The sequence below is a fragment of the Chiloscyllium punctatum genome, chromosome 41, assembly GCF_047496795.1.
Source record: "Chiloscyllium punctatum isolate Juve2018m chromosome 41, sChiPun1.3, whole genome shotgun sequence".
Classification (NCBI taxonomy): Eukaryota; Metazoa; Chordata; class Chondrichthyes; order Orectolobiformes; family Hemiscylliidae; genus Chiloscyllium; species Chiloscyllium punctatum.
The window spans coordinates 12,676,922-12,697,425 of record NC_092779.1 but is presented as its reverse complement, the minus strand read 5'-3'; the positions used below and the strand labels follow the sequence as shown (position 1 = coordinate 12,697,425).

General features: G+C 40.3%; 2 protein-coding genes across 2 annotated transcripts in view; one reads left to right on the top strand and one right to left on the bottom strand.

Annotated features, from left to right (window-relative positions):
- Positions 1-4,887: 4,887 nt before the first annotated feature.
- On the bottom strand, positions 4,888-18,919 carry kiaa1143 (KIAA1143 ortholog). Its single transcript, XM_072560392.1, has 3 exons — positions 18,672-18,919; positions 9,762-9,906; positions 4,888-8,932 (listed from the first exon to the last, which is right to left on the bottom strand). The coding sequence occupies exons 1-3, from the start codon at positions 18,777-18,779 to the stop codon at positions 8,718-8,720; spliced, it is 468 nt and encodes a 155-aa protein (XP_072416493.1). The 5' UTR covers positions 18,780-18,919; the 3' UTR covers positions 4,888-8,717.
- Positions 18,920-19,057: 138 nt separating this feature from the next.
- The window catches only part of kif15 (kinesin family member 15), a 78,077-nt gene continuing 76,630 nt past the window's right edge, over positions 19,058-20,504 (top strand). The window contains exon 1 of the mRNA XM_072560391.1: positions 19,058-19,246. Coding sequence (XP_072416492.1) covers positions 19,228-19,246 — 19 coding nt within the window. The 5' untranslated portion in view covers positions 19,058-19,227. The remainder of the gene's footprint in view (positions 19,247-20,504) is intronic.

Genomic DNA, 20,504 nt, shown 5'->3' with positions numbered 1-20,504 from the left:
AGGAGCTATGAACCTGCACTCTAAGGTCTCTTTGTTCAGCAACACTCCCTAGGACCTTACCATCAAGTGTACAAGTCCTGCTAAGATTTGCTTTCCCAAAATGCAGCACCTCACAATTATCTGAATTAAACTCCATTTGCCACTTCTTAGCCCATTGCCCATCTGGTCCAGATCCTGTAGTAATCTGAGATAACCCTCTTTGCTGTCCACTACACCTCCAATTTTGGTGTCATCTGCAAACTTACTAACTGTACCTCTTATGCTCGCATCCAAATCATTTATGAAAATGACAAAAAGTAGAGGTCCCAGCACCGATCCTTGTGGCACTCCACTGGTCAAAGGCCTCCAGACTGAAAAACAACCCTCTGTCTTCTACCTTTGAGCCAGTTCTGTATCCAAATGGCTCGTTCTCCCTGTATCTATGAGATCTAACCTTGCTAATCAGTCTCCCATGGGGAACCTTGTCGAAAGCCTTACTGAAGTCCATATAGATCACATCTACTGCTCTGCCCTCATCAATCATCTTTGTTACTTCTTCAAAAAACTCAATCAAGTTTGTGAGACATGATTTCCCACGCACAAGTAGGTTTAGAAAACGATGATGCTGTCAAGCAGCCTTTCCTGCCATGGGATTAATTGGATCTGCAAAGGCACTGCAGGTGGTTCTTCTCCACTACTCTGAGAATACGCAGTTCACGTTTCTGAAGAACTTGTTCTGTTGGGATCATTAAGGCATGACCTTAGTCTCAGGTTTGAAAGATCCTGGTTCTCATATACCCTTCCTCAATTGGTTGAAAATTGAGTTCGCATATTGGAGATGGTAAAGAATTTGTCACCTCGGTCTCCCTTCAAGAAGAGACTCCAAACATATTGAAAGTGGTCGACATTTCATAGGATCATGCCACATATGGGTTACATTTGTAAATCTACATTGTTTCATTCAGGGTCTGATTGTTTGTAAGTTGTGGTGTTAGAATTGAGATCATAGATTTTGCAATGACAGTACTGGTGATGGTATTATTGCTGGACATTGTTGTGGAGTGAGTCAGACAGCAACTTATGACGAGAACATTAAAATACAGAAAACAAAGTTACAGTCCAATTTATCATATTCCTTCATTGGCTTTGCTTCACGAAGAAATTCAATGTTGAAATACATGGAGAGGGAAGTAGCAATATTTATTATTAGATAGCCTCTGCATATACCAAAGAAGGTGAGGCTTGTCCAGTCAATTGTAACTGAATTTTAAACTGTGCAATGCATCTTGATTCTTTCCAAACAACATATTGAGCAATTTAAAAAGTTATTTTACAAGTGTGGGTTTTCATTCCTTCAGCTTTTAATTATGGGTGAATTAGAAAGAATTTTTTTTTCTCTCTTAATGCAATCTTTCTTCCTGTCTCTTTACCTTGCTTCCCTTACTTAATTTTACTTTGAATCAAATATTCTAACTTCAACCTCTTGGCTTAGATTCTGCAGTAAGGATTCTTCAATCTGATTGGTTAAGGAGGCATTTTACTGCTTACTTTGCTCACACAGGTTCCTTGTAAAGGAAGACACACTGTTTTGGAGCCTCAGCAATTAAAAGTTGCCATTTATTTACCACAAACTGAAAATTCTGGTTTGATCCATGAAATGCAATGGACTGCAAGAAGCTTGCAATGGTGTAAAAATATTTGATTTATGAATAACTAATGAAATTCTTTGACATTCATGAGTCAACACTTTTAAGGTAAGTGCCAATCAAGCATCTTGTGATTCTTTGTCTTGTTGGTTATTAAAATAAATGTCACAATAGGGGTAGGTTCCTATTGGCCATTGGCTGAGGGGTTTAATGTGATACCTCATCAACAGAAGGACCTAGAAAAAAGTGATAAACTCTACAGTAACCGCACCATTTATTAATGGAATGTAGAAGCATGGTGAAATCTTCCCAAGAAATGAGACTGCATGAAGAGAAACTTCAAAGAGGAATATGCTTAGAATAGCAAAATACAAATTTAATTCCTAACAATTTAACAAACCTAAGCTCACCGTATCTGCCAAAACCCTCATCTGTGTTGGCTAGCAGTCTATGTTAAACAGATTGAGATCACACTGATGTGACATTTTCCACAACATGACACCAAACAAAATATAATATCCTGTGTGCACAGAAATATATTCACCTTCGTTCCAACACTTTAAACCCCGAGCATAAGTGGAAATACTTTACCGTTTAGGGGAATTGTGAAATGTTTTGCCTTCTTTACACCACGAGAAAACACTCTCATTTACCTAAACTCTGCAGACATCATATCATTAGAACACTAGACACAAGAGACGATTCCATAAGACAGAGACCAAACAGTGCCTTTCATCATCTCAACATTCCCCAAGAGTTTCACAGCCAACTTCTGCAACATAGTAAAATGCAGCAGTCATTCTGCACTTGGCCCCACAAAGCACAACATAAACAGTGGTGATGTTTAGCATAGTGAATATCACTGGGCTGGTATCCCAGGCTAATACTCTATGGCCATGAGTTAAAATCCCATCATGGTGGCTAGTGGATTTTAAATTCAGTTCATAGATTTGGAATTAAAAGATAGCCTGGCAATGGTGACCACGTGACGACTGTTTATTGTCTTCGGAACCCATCGATTTCACTAATGCTCCGCCGTGAAATATATCTGCCATCCTTTCATGGTCTGAACTACATTTGACTGGGAATTTACAATAATGTGATTGACTCTTTACCCTCTAATGTGGCTGAGCAAGTCACTCAGTTTGAGGGGAATTAAGTCAGCCTGGCTGCGACACTCTTACACCACGACAGAAAAAAAAAGACAAGAAATAGTTTTCATCATGTCTCAAGGGATAGATATTGGCCAGGATATTAAACAAAACATCCATGTTGTTCTTCAGGTAAGGCAATGGAATCAAAAATACAAAGTGCTAGAGAAACTCAGGAGGTCTGGCAGCATCTGTGGAGAGATGAACAGAGTTGAGTACTGTAAGACTGTTCTGAACAAGGTGAGGAGGTGTCGGTGGTGTGCAGAATTGTATTTGTAGGTATTTTGCTCAAAAAACACCCAAGCTGCAGGCGATCAATCCATGTGACACTTTATAAATTCCTCTTTTGGAAATAGAACCAATCTGACTCAAGATTGGAATACAGACAGACTCTAACCTCATACCTTTAATGCATTGCCTGAGCTGTCACTTTTTTTATATATATAAAACCTTATGTTATCTCGGGAATGTGACTTGAAAGAAGTTCTGGCATTAACATATTAGTGAATCAAAACCTACAACCCATTCTAAAAGATGAAAGACTTAACAGCAATCTAGGTTTGTTCAGTATATCGTATCAGTTGCATGACACTATGATCTTGAGCAATAAATTCTGTGTCTTATGATCCTGCCCCATTAGCTATCTGATGAAGGAGCAGCGCTCCAAAGGATAGTACTTCCAAATAAACCTGTTGCATTATAGTCTGGCATTGTGTGATTTTTAACTTTGTTCTGAACAAGACCTATTTGCATATGTCAAAGCAGACAGGACCTCATTTTAATCTCTTCCTCTTGTGTTGAATGGTGTATGAGACAGAGTGACGACATTCATAGCTAGATTTTGCTGGAACAGGTCACTTGCCTATTTCTGCTTGTTTCTGGTGTTTGAATTTTCTAAACCCAAATATTTGAACTTTCCAAGCCCGAATATTTGAGAAAGGTTGATCTTAGCGTTAAGTGTAGCCACATTGGTGAAGCCTAATCTAGAACACTAAGATGGATTAATATCAGCTCCTTCCGTTTGCTCAATACACTATGTGCTCTAATATAGAGAAATATTTAACAGATCTCTTTAAACAACTTAGATACTGGATGGCAGGACTAAGACCCAAGAACAACCAACTGTTCACCTGGACACTGCTGGAACTTAACTATCCAGTGCATAATCCACCCCACAGAATAAAAATATACTTTCTTGAAACCAAAAACTCTGGTTGTAAATAAATGCTTATGCCTGTGCAGTTCTATAACCAGCAGTGAGACCTTAATGAATCCCTTTCCTCAACAATGGGTCTGAGGCTGTTCACAATCTTGCTGCTATGTTTGAGCCTTTGGTGGCCTCCCAAATGTGTTTCTGCACTAACACCCTCCACCATCTCTGCGCATTGCCTGCCCCTGCCCCTGCCTCAGCTGCAGAAATTCTTACCCATGCCTTTGTCGTCCTGAATATTTCAATGTAGTTCTTGCCACTCTTCCATCTTCAAACTTTCATAAACTGGAGGTCATCCAAACCTTTACTTGAACAAATTATTGTTCTCAATCAGCCGTGTGCTCACTGACCTGCACTGGTTCCTGTTAAGTAACAACTTGCTGTTAATATTCTCATCTTTGTTTTCATTTACTGCATGGACTCTGCCTCCAGCCCTGTAACCTGCTGCAGTCCCATAACACTCCAAGATATCTATGCTCCTCTAATTCTGGACTCTTGAGCATGCCTGAATTAATTGCTCTACTAGTGGCTGCCAAAGCCCCAAGCTCTGGAATTTCCCTCACCCATTTTAAACCACTTCATCTCTCTTTCATCCTTTAGAGAACTCCTTAAACCCTAACACTTTGATCAAGCTTTTGGCTTTCTGCCACAAGATCGGTTTAGGTATTTCAGTGTCAAATTTTGTTTTAAAGCACTCCTGTGGACTATCTTTGGAGGTTTAATTATATTAAAAGGTGTTCTATAAATTCCCCTTCTTCTTGAGGGGGATTAACTAGCCTCCTCTTGATTCTTCTGTCTTATATCACACCATAGATCGGGAAATAACTGCATAACATTATGAACTGTAGAGTTCATCCCACTGAAATGATGTCCCCTTTAATTAAAGTGTACACTATTGAAATGATTGATGTCACACTTTATTCATGAAAACCACAGTATATTTCGTAAAAGTTGTCCTTTCAAATACATTCAAAATTGAAAAACATTGTCAATTTGTATGCTACTACAGTAAAAAAAAATGCACAAAGATGAGCATTTCAATACAAATCTCACGAAGGATAAAACCACGGATGCAGTGACATCTCTATAAAAACACATTGTTTGGCTCCCAAAAAGAAGCTTATAACCTGCATTCCCACATGGAATGAGAATGGTTGTTCTACCTCCTTAAAGATTATGCTACTAAAAGCTCTTATTACTTAGGCAAACCAATGGTATTGTGTTCACTTCTTATCATGAGACACAGATATTTTATGGTAATTATTTAAATAATCAATGTTTTGGCATTCTTAAAACTCTTGGACTCAAACCTCCTTAAATGCACATTTGGTTTAATATCATTGCACTCTCTATTTAACCTTTGTATTGGAGAAGTGGATAATCAGCTCGGAATCGCAAAGAGAAATCACTCTGATGGTTTCCATAAGGAACTAGGTATGCATGGATAAAGCTGGTTTCTACATTCCTATTATCCTTCTACCATTTTCAGTGAAAACCTCTCAAAATAATCAGCACTTGGGCGGAATGCTGGAGGGCAAGAGACACCAGTAATGAAGTGGAGAAAATGGGTGAAGTGATAGACAAGTACCAATGAAATGCACTTTTTCAGAAACCATTTCTGTGGATAACTCAAAGCTAAATATACAGGTTGAAAATGCACTGATTTTTGTATATGGTTAACTAAATCACCTCCATGTGCAGATTTACTCCATTTTTAAACAATAAATCCATTGTCACATGCAAATAAGTTATTTCACATTTTTTGAGACAAACCAGTTGGAATTCAGCGTTGCTGAACTTCTTACCCAAGTTGCTGATTAGCCTGAGTAACCAAAATATACAGTAGAACCAGTCCAGTTTCAGGGGATACAAATACTGCGGAAATCTTTATTATCTTTGCTTTCTTGCATCTGTCATAAAGGTCATCAACCAGAAACGTTATCTCTATTTTTCTCATAAGCAATGTTGCCTGACCTGCTGAGCATTTCATATGTGTAGAGTTATTACAATCCTGAGGCAGCCACTGAGTTAATGCAAACTCTCTAGCTATTGAAGGAAAAGAAAGCACTGCAGAACTTGTACTGAATCATTTTACTTGTGAATGGAGCTGTACAAAGCACAAATATACTGGGTATGCAACTCACCTCTGTAATTTACTAACTGTGCTGTGAAAAAGGATGCATGACATTGCTTTTCAAGTTTTCCCATGACAGGATAAAAAGATGCTCAAGTTGTTGCTTAAAAGGGAGAGCACAGCAGCATCTTTTCACTTAGACTAGGCAAAAGTGAGGACAGCAGATGCTGGAAACCAGCAGGTCAGGCAGCATCTGAGCAGCAGGAAAATCGACAGTTTTCCTGCTCCTTGGATGCTGCCTGACCCTCTGTGCTTTTCCAGCACCACTCTTTTTACTTAGCGACTATACTGGAAATTATTAAGGAAATTGCAACATTGGAGAGGAACTACGCCTCACAAAGACTTGAAAATGAGGGTGAGAGTTTTAAAAGTTGAGGCACTACTTGAATAAGAACCAATGTAAACCAGGAAGGATTGGGTGAAGAGTGAATGGGCTTCACGTGAGATATAGGTAAGAGAGATTTTCATAAGGTTTTCGAGGGTGGAATTTGGGAGGTGGGCCTGTGACAGATAAACCAAGTTTGGAGCAAATGAGGCATGGATGAGGGTTCAAGCATCAGAAGAACTGAGTAAGGGGTGTGGATGGTGATTTTTCAGAGGTGGAAATAAGCAGTCTCTCTAATATGCTACTACAGTAAAAAAAAATGCACAAAGATGAGCATTTCAATACAAATCTCACAAAGGATAAAACCACGGATGCAGTGACATCACAATAAAAACACATTGTTTGGCTCCCAAAAAGAAGCTTATAACCTGCATTCCCACGTGGAATGAGAATGGTTGTTCTACCTCCTTAAAGATTATGCTACTAAAAGCAGATATATGGTGGAAAATACATAGAGGTCAAAAATAATCACGAGGTTGTGAACTGTCTGATCCAACGTCTGACAGCAGTTGGTGGCAAGGGAGCAGAGTTTGAGTCATGGATCAAAGGCATTAGCTTCAGTCTTCACAATATTTAACTGGAGGAAATATCTGCACATTCAGTTATAGATAATCAGATAATTTAATGACAAGTTAAGAGAGGTCACAGTGACGCAAGGCTGGGTGTTGTCAACGTGTTTGAAAACTGTGCTTTTGCATGAGTTGCTAAGGGCCAGCATGAAAGTGAGAAACAGGAGGTGGTCAATGGGATTAAAGTTATGGAAACAGGAAGGGAAGCCACTGCTAGTGATTCTCTGGCTACAACGTGATATGGAACTAGGCGAGTATGGCAGTTCCATCCAGGAAGACAATGAAGGATAGCTGTTTGAAGAAGAATATGTAGTGGAATCAAGTGCTGCAGATTGAGAAGGACAAAGAGGGACAGTTTAACATAGTCACAAGATGCTATTAGCAACTTCAATGTGATCTATGAAGCATTGGCGGAAACACAATTAGAGTCATAGAGTCTCAAACAGGAATATCTGGGAATGACAGGCACAGATTTGTGGATTCTGTGGATATTCCATGGCAGTGCATGAGAAACTGGGGCCAGTGGGGGTGGGAGAGCTGCCAAATCAGGAAAGGTGAAGAGAGCGTTCTCGAACTAGTAAGCCATTTGCCATTACTGAGACCCAGAAAATGGGTTAGTTTAAACACACCTGCTCAGCAGGAAAGTGGCGGGATCTGGTCAACTGTCCATTCTAACATCCCACCTCATTTTATTTTGCATTGAAGTGAATAGAAAGTGGAATTTGTCAGGATGTAAAACAGGTAGCCAATCTGATTCCAACAGTTCCCCTGTTAGGCACGTCAAGTGAACTTGTTAACATTGTAAAGACTGTTGCTCTCTCATATTCATTCATCAGCTCACACTCAGGAATTGCCAGCAAGGGATTAAGCCTACGTACTGCACCAAAAACAATATAGTAAGTGTACAACAGCAAAGTTCTGATGCTGCTGAAAATCTGAAACAGAAAATTCTGGCAACAATAAACAAGTCAGGCAACAACTGTGGAAAGAAAAACAAACTTAACATTTCAGGTCAATTACCTTTCATCAGATGTAGAATTTTGTTTTTCTTCAATATGCACTCAATTGTGAATTAAAATTTAAAGGCAGATATAGGGCTGAATATCACTTGTTGAACACAGTGACAAAATAAAACACTGACAATTAATTTATATTCTTGTTTTTTAAAAAATTTCTCATTTTAATTTGATTCCTCACCACTCTGATTTCATACATCACTTGCTCTTGTAAACACCACTCATTGGGGCCTCATCCATTGATTTCAATGACAGGAAGATTAAATATAGCACTCAGCTTGCTGCAGGTTTCAGCTGCAAAAACAATATGCATTTAAGTTGGCTTGATGATGAGTGATATCCCTTTTTCTTTTGCCTCCGAGCCTCCTCATACTCTTTTTAACACATTTATAATAACAACTGAGCTCTTGGCCATGACGAAGGAGGAAACAACACAACAACAGTAGACTGAGTTAACTACTACAGTTATAAGCAATAAAATACCAGCCTTAGCTGCGTCTCAATGTAACTAAATCAATTTTGAACTGTACAGAGCTGATAAGTTGGGTTCATCCAACTGCAGGATACCCTTACCATGAGCTTCCTATTAATAAGAACCTAACAGAGATAGAGTACTTCCTGCTCTCTCTAATCATCATCTTCATCATCCTCAAAAGACAGCAAGCTGCTGTTTTTTATTTGCTTTGGTTTGTTCTCTGAATTTGAGGGTTCTGTTTGCTCTTTTCGCTCTTCCTTTTTCTTTTTGCTAGAAGTGGCAGTCAGGCCTGTAAAGTTGTCACCTGAAGAACGCTTTGCCGGTTTCCTGAATACATGCTTTCCATCCTCTGGCTCTGGATCCTCAGCTGGTCACAAAATACAAACAATTTAAGAATAATCTGGAAAAGTATTTGCTTACAGTGAAATACCCTATTTATTACTCAAAACACTCATACTTTTGGAGAACTTTCTCCTCTTTTTTTTTACATCCACACCACTCATGAAAAAGCTTCTGGCTTTCGTTGATGGGTGACCCATGGAACAACACCTTCTAATCCATCAGGTCAGACAGCAATGGACTGAGCGGGAGGGATTACAGGAAAATCATCTTGTCAACAGATACAGAGGATTGCACACAAAGAGGAAGCTAAGAATTTAATCACCTGATCCTCTTAATTCATCGTAAGATTACAGGTTTTGATCCAACTTAAACCCAACTCTCCCTGACTTAAACACTGCTCTACTGCATCCCATTTTAAAAAAATGTATTCTTTATTCACAGGATACAGGAGACAGTGACAAGGACAGCATTTATTGCCCATTCTACATTGCCCTTGAGAAAATGTTGGTGAAGCCACCTTCTTGAACCATGGCAGGGCATAGAGGTACAACTATAATCATGTCTAGGAGAGTGTTCCAAGATTTTGTCCCAAAAACAATGGATGGTGAGTGACTTCACTACAAATAAAAAAAAACGTGCCAAGGCCACATTTACCCTTTCAACCACTGGAGAAAGTGGAATTACTGAGTAAATGCCTTTCCACACACTATCAATAGCTGAATCCAAGCAGCTCATAACAGATGTATTTGGATACTTTTAACACATAGCTGTTAAAAATAGGATACAGCACACGGCTACAGAAAGGAAAGCTGTTAAATGTACTTTCAAAGATCAAGTACTACATATTTACATACATTTCTTTGAGTTTACTGTATTCTGTTTGATTTTTGCTGCTTCTTCAGCTGTCAAGTCCCCCTGACGAAGGACTACAACCTGTGGCTGCTCGTCTTCTGGATCGCTCTGTCCACTGTCACTATCAACAGGTGTGAGCTGCTGGCTCTGAAGGAGGGAACGAAAAATTAATTCAATTTTCAAAATTAGATTTACAACATTATTAGAGTGACCTTTCACTTTTATTTTAAGCATGTTAATCAAAAAAGTGGCAAGGATTTCCCTCCGAGGCTCCAAGATGGTATCAGCACAGTGGGTAGTGTTCAGGCTCTTCGGAGCCCAACCGTTCCTGGCTGATGGCATCGTTTTCTCTATGTACTTCTTGTCTTCTTTTCTTTTCTTCTTCTACTTTGAGGGTGGGGTGGTGTTAATAGCTACAGCGTTGGTGGCATGAACCAGGACTCCTGGTGTTGATGCCGGGAGGCTGGACTCTACAGGGTGTTGGTGAGGTGATGGCAGCAGCCGAGCCCAGGTCTCCTAGGCTATTGGCATCGTCGGAGTGAGTTTCGAGGACTGGAATACCTTTAAGCTAAGCTTGAGACCCCAATTTGAGCTTTTATTTAAATAATTTATTTTAATCCTTATTGTAACTCAAAATGGCACTGGGTTGTAGCATCAAAACACTTTTCACTGTATCTTCAAGATACATATTACAATAAATCATTCATTCATTTCCATGGTGTGGATTTCTGCATCTCCAATATCAGTACAATCTGGTTGAATATAGAAGCTATAGTTACTAAGTTAGCAGATGACACCAAAACTGGTGGTATAGTGGACAGCAAAGAGGATTACCTCTTAAAGAAACCTTTATGAGATGGGCCGAGGAGTGGCAGATGCAGTTTCATTTAGATAAACGTGAGGTACTACACGTTCGGAAGGCAAATCAGGGCAGGACATAATGGTAAGGTCCCAGGGAGTATTGCCGAACAAAGACACCTTAGAGTACAGATTCATAGTTCCTTGAAGGTGGAGTCACAGGTAGATGGGATAGTGAAAAGATTGGTACACTTGCCTTTATTGGTCAGGGCACTGAGTATGGGAGTTGAGAGGTCATGTTGCAGCTGTCCAGGTCATTGGTTAGGCCAGTTTTGACCTCCCTGATATGGAAAGACGTTACTGAATTCTTTCAAGTTTAGCAAAGATTTACAACGATGTTGCCAGGGTTGGAGGGTTTGAGCTATAGGGAGAGGCTGAACAGGCTATTTTCCCTGGAGTGTCGGATGTTGAAGGGTGACCTTATAGAGATTTATAAGGTCATGAGGAGCATGGACTGGGTGAATAGTCAAGGTCTTTTCCCCAGGGTATGGGAGTCCACAACTAGAGGGCAAAGGTGAGAAGGGAAAGATTTAAAAGAGACCTTGGGGGAACTTTTTCCACACAGAGGGTGGTGCGTGTATGGAATGAACTACCACAGGAAGTGGTGGACGCTGGTACAATTACAATATTTAAAAGGCATCTGGATGGGTACATGAATAGGAAGGGACTACAGGGTTATGGGCCAAATGCTGGCAAATGGGACTAGATTAAATTCTGGATATCTGGTCAGCATAGACAAGTTGGACTGAAGGGTCTGTTTCCACATTATACATTTCTTTGACTCTGAAATCAAGTGAATCTTCAGGCATAGAATTATAGGAAGTTGGAGGAGTAGGGCATTCAGCCCTTTAAGCTTGCTCTGCCATTCAACAAGTTCATGGCTGATCTTCGATATCATGGCCTTTTTCTGGTTCTATTCCCGTTACCACTGACATATTTTAGATGTAGGTTTTATTGCTGTGTGTACTTAAGTAAGGGGTACAAAAGTCCAGTGAAAAGCATACAATGTCACCACAGACAGTGCCAGCATTGCCAACTGCCAATTGCTGCTGCCATCATCTGGGTTCACGCTGAGCCCCAGCCATTGCTTCCATGGCTCCAGTTTTATGAATGATTAAGGTCCATGCTTTATTTAGTATATTTTGCATCAGAGATCTATCAACATCTACCTTAAACATACTGAATTTTGGAAAATCCACAGACCTCTGGGGTAGAGAATTCTAAAGATGCGTCACCATTTGAATGAAGAAATTCCTTGCCTCAGTCTTATGTGGTGTTCTCTCTTATTCTGAGATGGTGTTCCCATGTTCTAGACAACCCTCCTAGCCAGGGAAAACATCTTTCTTGCAACTATCCCTTTGAACCATGTACAAATTTTGTTTGCTTCAATGAGATTATCTCTAATCCTTCAAAACTTCAGTAAATACATGCCCAAGCTTCTCGAAAAATAAGCTAGCATCACTAATACAGCACCTCTTGATAAGCCAGCAAAAATTACATATCTGAAACACCGGACATTTACTACATTACACAAACCTCAAGGAAATAGTGATAATCAGTTGAAGGAGCAATTGACAGGGATCTCTTTTGTAATTTTTTTATTTAAGTCACATTGTTATTTAAGTCATTATTGCTGTAAGTAAAACATACCCGTTTCCTCCCACAGTCCAAAGATGTGCCGGTCAGGTGAATTGGCCATGCTAAATTGCCCGTAGTGTTAGGTAAGGGGTAGATGTAGGGGTGTGGGTGGGTTGCGCTTCGGCGGGGCGGTGTGGACTTGTTGTGCCGAAGGGCCTGTTTCCACACTGTAAGTAATCTAATCTAATCTAATCTAATCTAATAACTGTAATGTGTATACCTCCTGCATTATATTTTTATTACTTAGTGTGTGTTTTAACATTGATTATGTGGACCTGTTGATCAAGTAGAATATCTGACCAACTAAAATACTCCTAGTTCCAAAGGGTGCAGGTTAATAAAAACGTTTGCTGCATTGCCAAGAAAGGTAGGTACAAGTGATTGTACAAATTTGCTGGAAAATTATTGGCAAATTGAGGACATTGTCTAAAGCGCAAACTTTTAAAATGTGCATTGGCTCAAAGCTGTTTCTAAAGTGGGATTTTTCAATAATGCAAGGTTGCATAAGAAAGCAACCATCGCATTACAGAAGAACTATCCATAGTCAATTATAACAAAGTTTTCTCTCAGACAGCAAACCAGGACATTAAAAAACACTGAAATACTTTACTCTTAACTTGCTATTTTTTTGTGACAACAAAATAACTTGGATGCTATAAGAAACAACATATTTTTCTTTATGGAGTATGAAATGGAGAATGGAGGTTGGATACCAGTATATAGCTAAAAAGTACCAGCAGTAGTTTTGTCCTGCCACTTGAAGATCTAGTGAGATTCTGTGGTGTGCACCTCAGCTGTACAAAATTGCTATATTTTGGAGCAGTGAGGTAGATACCTTATGAGTTAAAGTAGCACCAGTCGTATTTGAGTTAAGGAAAAACTGCCCAACGACATCTTTCAAATTGATTCAGCTGCAGTTTGTCATATAGTTATGAATGCAGTGCATCAGGCAAATCCAGAAGCTAAGGCTCTCAGCACTTTCATTGACAGTGAAAAAGACAAAACACCGAGAGACTCTCGAGAAAAGACTTGGGTCAACCCATTCAGCTACTGAATAAAACACAACTTTGTGTCACAGTTACATTATATAAAGAAATGTACTGAGAGAAACAAATCAAACCAACTTTGCGATCTGGACTTTGGTTTACAGAATTTGTTTGCATCTATATTTTTCCAACTATAATATTTCTGTCAAACTGTTTGCTTTGTATGTCTTATTCATGATTGAATATTTTTTGAGTTTTAAAAGGTTTTATCTACATCGTACAGTAGTAAATTAGTACTTTTCTTTGCCATTTGTTAAGGGATGCTTTCTTATAATAATGAGTTACCTTCCTGGCAATGACAAAACCTGTTGTGAATGACAATAGCAGGCAGTCAAGTAAATTCACCATCTTGGTGGTTTGTGGAATAGTGGGACTTAATTGTTGGTGCAATCTTCCCAATTGAGTTGTGACAGTGGATGTAGTTAGAAGATAAAATAACTTTAATAATTTTACTTGAAAAAAAGTGAAATTTATCACATTTGAGAAATTTAAAACCCAACAAATATAAAATTCTTTCTGGACCAATGACACTATTTATTAGCATTTAAGAAATTAGTAGACCATCAAACATCCCGTTGCAATTTATTGAACAGGATCCAACTTTTTCAAAGGGTTTTTACAGTAAGATTAAGAGCATTAAAAAATCTCTTCAGTTCAATAAGTTCTGATTGATTCCTGTCTGATGGTGCCACCACAGCTCACCCTATTGAAAAGCATAGAATCACTAACAGCAGGCAATGAATTTCTGCACTTAACTGCACATTTAGACGTCCAAAGTTGGAGTCAGTTTCAAAAGCATTATGACGGCAATCACTGACAGTTTCACAGCCCTTACCACCACAATCTAGGCTCATATGTCACTGGCTCAACCTCTAGTCAGTTAACTTTTCTGGCATCTCCCAACAATAAAAAAAATCTACCATAAAATACTAAATCATATAGAAGCAAAGGCTACTTGTTCTCCAGGTTGGAAATCTGTAGAACATGATCAATTCACAGGCTGAATTATAAAACAAAATTTAATGCCAAGTCACAAACAGATATTACAAGAAGGGATGAATTGCCTTGTCAGAAGTAGGTGCTGAGGAGCATCTCTATTGGTGACAGAGGTTCAAACAGACTGAGGGAAGGAATTTGAGAGATGAGGGCCGTCAGAAACAAATAAATGCAGTTGAGACCCTTGCAATTAAACTGAATGATGGAACAGATCTAAGGGGCCTCTGTTCCAATGCACTATTATATTACCAGGCAAACAGTCACTGGACTTCAACCATAAGCAGGGGAAAAGAGGGAGCCACATCAGCAAAATTAATGACAAATTCTCATGCTTATCCAGCAACACTTGGGAGGAGTGACACTGGCCTGTTGCATCAGTGTCAGCATCAACAAATTGTGGGTAAACATATTTTATAGTCAAATTTTTTAAAAAGGAGATGCAAAATACTCCATGTGCTGGAAATCTGAAATATAAACAGACCGGACAAGTCTGGTGATAAACATTGGTTTCAGGTCCAACATGCAAAGTGTCTGCTGTAAACAGTGATTTGAACATTTCTACTGATTAAGTTAGCTGCATTGATAATAGTTCACTGGGAACAGAGAGTCAGGCGGGAGAGTCAGATGCACCCAACGGGGGTGTGGAGGTGGTGTCATGTGGGTTGTTTGTCTCTTCATATCCAGATGACCTTGGAGGTGGTAGTGAAGAAGGTGAGGCTTATTTACATGTTTGAACCTTGTGGTGTGTAATATATACAATTTTTAACCTGTTTAGCTTTTTGTGAGCTGTACCCTTTCAAACAAAATAGGAGTGCTCTCTTCTTATTGGTTTATTGAGAAAAGGCATTTATGGAGGCAATCATTCAGGTCAAAACCTCTCTGTCCAAAGTTTAAACAGCTAAACTTATCTTTACCTCTCTACTGATGCTAACACATGTTCACAAAATTAAAAAAAACTTTCACAAAGGAATTTCATTGGTTACATTATTGGATTTTAAATGGCCTGCTTACAATGCCTTACTGGTGGCTGCTGGGGAGTTTGGAGGCAGTAGCAAACTACAATTGCACCTTTTGCAGCGCAGAGAGCTAGCAGTTTCACCAAGGAGTGCATGTTATGGTATTAAAGTGATACAAAGTAAATCACATTTGTTATGCGCAGAAGGTTTTTATTTGAGTCAGTGTGTCAACACTGGCTCTCCAAATGGGCAATTCATTTGATGCCATTCTCCAGCCTTCTACTCGTAACTCTGCATATTGTTCCTTTTTAAGCAACAGTCTAATTCTCTTTCAAAATTGAACAGCTTCACCACAATCCCAACAGTACCTTTCAGAATTTAACTGCTCACTGAGAAAAATCTTTTCCCCACATTACTTATGTTTCTATTATCAATTACTTTAAATCTGTCACCTCTTGTTTCAATCCCTTCACAAGTGAGAACAATTTCTCCCAATTCTACTCAGTCCAAACTCATGACTTTGTATACCTCTATCAAATCTCCTTTCAGTTTCTTCCCCCAAAGAAAACAGTTCAACTCCTCAAATCAATCTTAATTGAAATTCCTCATTCTTGGAACCATTCTTGTAAATACTGCATTTTAAAAAACATTAAAACGGTTGTGGTTCTATTCGCCAAGCTGGGAATTTGTGTTGCAGACGTTTCGTCCCCTGTCTAGGTGACATCCTCAGTGCTTGGGAGCCTCCTGTGAAGCGCTTCTGTGATGTTTCCTCCGGCATTTATAGTGGTTTGTCTCTGCTGCTTCCGGTTGTCAGTTCCAGCTGTCCGCTGCAGTGGCCGGTATATTAGGTCCAATTCGATGGATTTGTTGATAGAATCTCCACAGAGTGCCATGCCTCTAGGAATTCCCTGGTTATTCTCTGTTTGGCTTGTCCTATAATAGTAGTGTTGTCCCATGTTGCTTGTCATCTGCGTGTGTGGCTACTAAGGATAGCTGGTTATGTCGTTTTGTGGCTAGTTGGTGTTCATGTTTACGGATCGTTAGTTGTCTTCCTGTTTGTCCTATGTAGTGTTTTGTGCAGTCCTTGCATGGGATTTTGTATTATATTAGAATTTTGAAAGGTGGGCTAGCTTGATATAGAATATGTTTGAACCACTGAACAACAGCATGGTACAATTAAGGAAAACATGAAGGCATGCTACACTTATGTGAGGAACAAGAGAATGGCCAGAGAGAGGGTAGGGCTGATCATGGATAGTGGAGGAAACTTGCACCTGGAGTCAGAGAAGGTTGGGGAGGTCCTTAAGGAATACTTTGCTTCAGTACTCACTACTGAGAGGGACATTGATGTTTCTAAGGACAGCATGAAACAGAGCGATGTGCTCAAACACATTGATGTTAAGGAGTGTGTATTGAAAAGTTTGAAAAACATAAGTATAGATAAATCCCTGTGCTAGATGGGTTATTACAGGAAGCGAGAGAAGAGACTGCTGCGCCTTTGGCGATGATGTTTGCTTCTTCACTGTCCACTGGAGTAGTGCCAGATGATTGGAGGGTAGAAAATGTTATTCCCTTGTTCAAGGGAATAGGGATAATCATGTGAATTACAGATCAGTCTTATGTCTGTGGCGGGCAAAGTACTGGAGCAGATTCTGGGAGACAGGACTTATGATTACTTGGAAAACCATAGTTCGATTAGAGACAGGAGAAAGTGAGAACTGCAGATCAGAGTTGAGAGTGTGGTGCTGGAAAAGCATAGCAGGTCAGGTAGCTGGTGAAGGGCTCATGCCCAAAACATTGATTCTCCTGCTTCTCGGATGCTGCCTGACTTGCTGTGCTTTTCCAGCACCACACTCTCGGCTTTTGATTAGTCAACATGGCTTTGAGAGGGGCAGGTCATGCCTCAAAAACTGTATTGAATTTATTGAGAATGTGACAAAACACATTGATGGAAGCAGAGCAGTGGATGTGGTGTGTATGGATTTTAGCAAGGTGTTTGGAAGGTTCCTCATAGTAGGCTCATTCAGAAAGCAAGGACACATGGGCTACGGGGAAATCTGGCCATCTGGATACAGAATTGGCTGGCCCATAGAAGACAGAGGGTGGTGGCAGATGGAAAGTATTCAGCCTAGACCTCGGTGACCAGTGGTGTTCTGCAGGGACTGCTTCTGGAACTTCTGCTCTTTGTGATTTTTTTTAATAAAAATACTTGGATGAGGAAGCAAAAAGGTGGGTTAGTAAGTTTGCTGATGACATGAACTTTGGTGGAGTTATGGATAGTGTGGAGGGATGTTGTAGGTTGCAACAGGACATTGACAGGGTGCAGAACTGGGCTGATAAGTAGCAGATTGAGTTCAACCTGGAAAAGTGTGAAGTGATTCATTTTAGAAGGTTGAATTTGAATGCAGAATACAAGGTTAAAGACAGGAATCTTGGCAGTGAGGAGGAACAGGGGGATTCTGGGGTCCTTGTCCAAAGATCCCTCAAAGTTATCACACAAATTGATGGGAATGTTAAGAAGGCATATGGTGTGTTGGTTTTCATTAGCAGAGATTGAGTTTAATAGCGGAGGTTATGCTGCAGTTCTACAGACACCTGGTTAGACCACACTGGAAATGATGAAATTCAGTTCTGATTGCCTCATTATCAGAAGGACGTGGAAGCTTTAGATGAGGTGCAGAGGTTTTTAACCAGGGTGCTGCCTGGATGGGAGGGCATGTCTTATGAAGAAAGGTTGAGGAACCTACGGCTTTTCGCACTGCAGCGAAGAAGTATGAAAAATGACGAGAGGCATAGAGTGGAAAGCCAGAGACTTTTTCCCATGGCAAAAATGTCTATTACGAATGGGCATAATTTTAAGTTAATTGGACGAAGGTTTAGGGAAGAGGGAGATTCTTTACACAGAGCTTGGTAGGTGTGTGGAATGCACTGCCAGCAGTGGTAGTAGAGTCATTTAAGCAACTCTTGAATAGGCACATGGAAAATCGTACAATGAAGGCTATGTAGGTTAGTCTGATCTTACAGTAGGATAAAAGGTCGGCACAACATCGAGGACCGAAGGGCCTGTACTGTTCTATGTTCGACAGCACAGAAAAGAGATCATTCGGCCCACTGTGTCTGTATTAGTGGTGCTGGAAGAGCACAGCAGTTCAGGCAGCATCCAAGGAGCTTCGAAATCGACGTTTCGGGCAAAAGTCCTTCATCAGGTTCCTGATTTCTCTGCACAGATGCTACCAGACCTAACGTGCTTTTCCAGCAACTTATGTTCTTGCTTCCGCGCGCTACACTCATTTCCCAGTAAATGGATTCTATTCCTGCTTTAACACGGATATTTTAAGGGGTTTCAAACCAGATCAGCGAAGGGAATGACACTTGGCCTAGTCTGATGTTGGGGGTGGGCTCAAGGGGTCGGACTGACCTTGGTTTCCACCGTCGGCCCGGACGTGTAACCCACATCTTCCTTAAACTTCCTGAGGAAGGCGGGTTCGGCCGGCTTCACATACGAGACATTGCTTCGTTTACTCATGTTTTACATGTATACGCTGACGACGACCGCTTCCATTAAATCCCAGTTATTGATAAGTCAATGGAAGACATGCAGCGGGGTGGGGGAAGAAAAACAGGGGCACACAACTACATCACGTGACAATGGGGCGGCTAACTGCGGCCGACGCACTCTTCCCACTTGGCCACGCCCCCTGTTCTGAAAGGTCGGGTGCTTATCACGTGTCCTTCCCCAATGTTCTCCGCCCTTTGATGTCCCACTCGGCCTGGGGCCAGATCATGTGATCACACGTTCGTTGCCATCCCCACGCCCATACAGTACCACGTGAGCTCTCGCTGGCGCCTAAATTTAAATTAAACTGGCGGCCGCCATTTTAAAGCAATGTTTACAGTGATAAAGTGAAAACTTATTACTTTAATCAGAAAAGGACTTTGGTTGTATTCCTATACACACATAAAGAGGCAGGAAAATGCTTCCAACTGGGAAAGGTTAGTATGTGACCTGCGTTTTCCCCCTCCCCCCTTTGTGTGTCGTCTCCTCTTCCTCGGCAATTGTTGCTGGGACAGGACTAATATATAAACTTCTGCCCAGAAAGATAGTGAATGAATAGACAACGCACAAACAAAACTGACGAAATTCACTCTGCGCCCCAGGGTAAAATTAATCTGCATTAGCAAGGATCTTGCATTTATAAAGTGCCTTTATCCTATTAAACCCCCTCCACCTTGAAACAGGAACGTTATCAACCAGCTGCAAAACGCAGTGCGACTAAGAAATATGATCTAAATTAAGTCCTATCAGCAATGTCAGTTTTTGAGTGTTCTGTGATTAATTTCCACCGCTTGTTGTTATTCTTAACACTTCTCGTGATTCCAGTGTTAATGGAAATAATGTTGCTACCTCTATTAAAAAGTGGGAACAAGGTTTGTTTAATTTTGAATATTTTCCTGTGTTGGAAAATTAAGACTAAACGATCATAACCTTCCGTTAATTTACATTTCAATAGTCAGTGTTTGTCTTTCTAGGACTTTCCCCCAAATGAATGTTCAGCAAGGTGTTTGACTGGCATTGGCATCACTTAGTATGATGTGGAGGTGCCAGTGTTGGACTGAGGTGGACAAAGTTAAAAGTCACAACACCAGGTTATAGTCCAACAGGCTTATTTGGAAATAAAAGCTTTCAGAGCACTGTTTCTTCATCAGGCAGCTTTGAAAGCTTGTACTTTAAATTAACCTGTTGGACTATAACCTAGTGTTGTGTGACTTATCATTTGCTACAGTTTACCATATAAGTGGATCTGTTCTTCGTATTTACTTTCATTAGTTGGGCTGAAAGCTCAAGATAATGATAGTGACAGAAGCAGGATCTAGGATATGCATGAACAGCACAAACAGTTCTTGTGTCAAGACAGGGGGCTGCGTAGTAGTAGTGTCGCTGAATGAGTAAAACAGAACCTCAGGTCAATGTCCAGGTGACATGGATTTGAATCTCTCATGGTCAGATGGTGCAATTTGAATTTAATAAATTCTGGATTTGAGCTGGCCTAATGGCCACCATGTAGCCATCATTGATGTTGTAAAAACCCATCTGATTCACTTGTGTCCTTTAAAGGATGGAAATCTGTCATCGTTATCTGACCTACGTATGATTTCAGTCACACAGCAATGTTGTTTACTGTCAGGTGCCGCTGGGCAATTAGGTGTGGGAACTAAAATAGTGATCAAGCCAGTGACATCCACGTCCTGT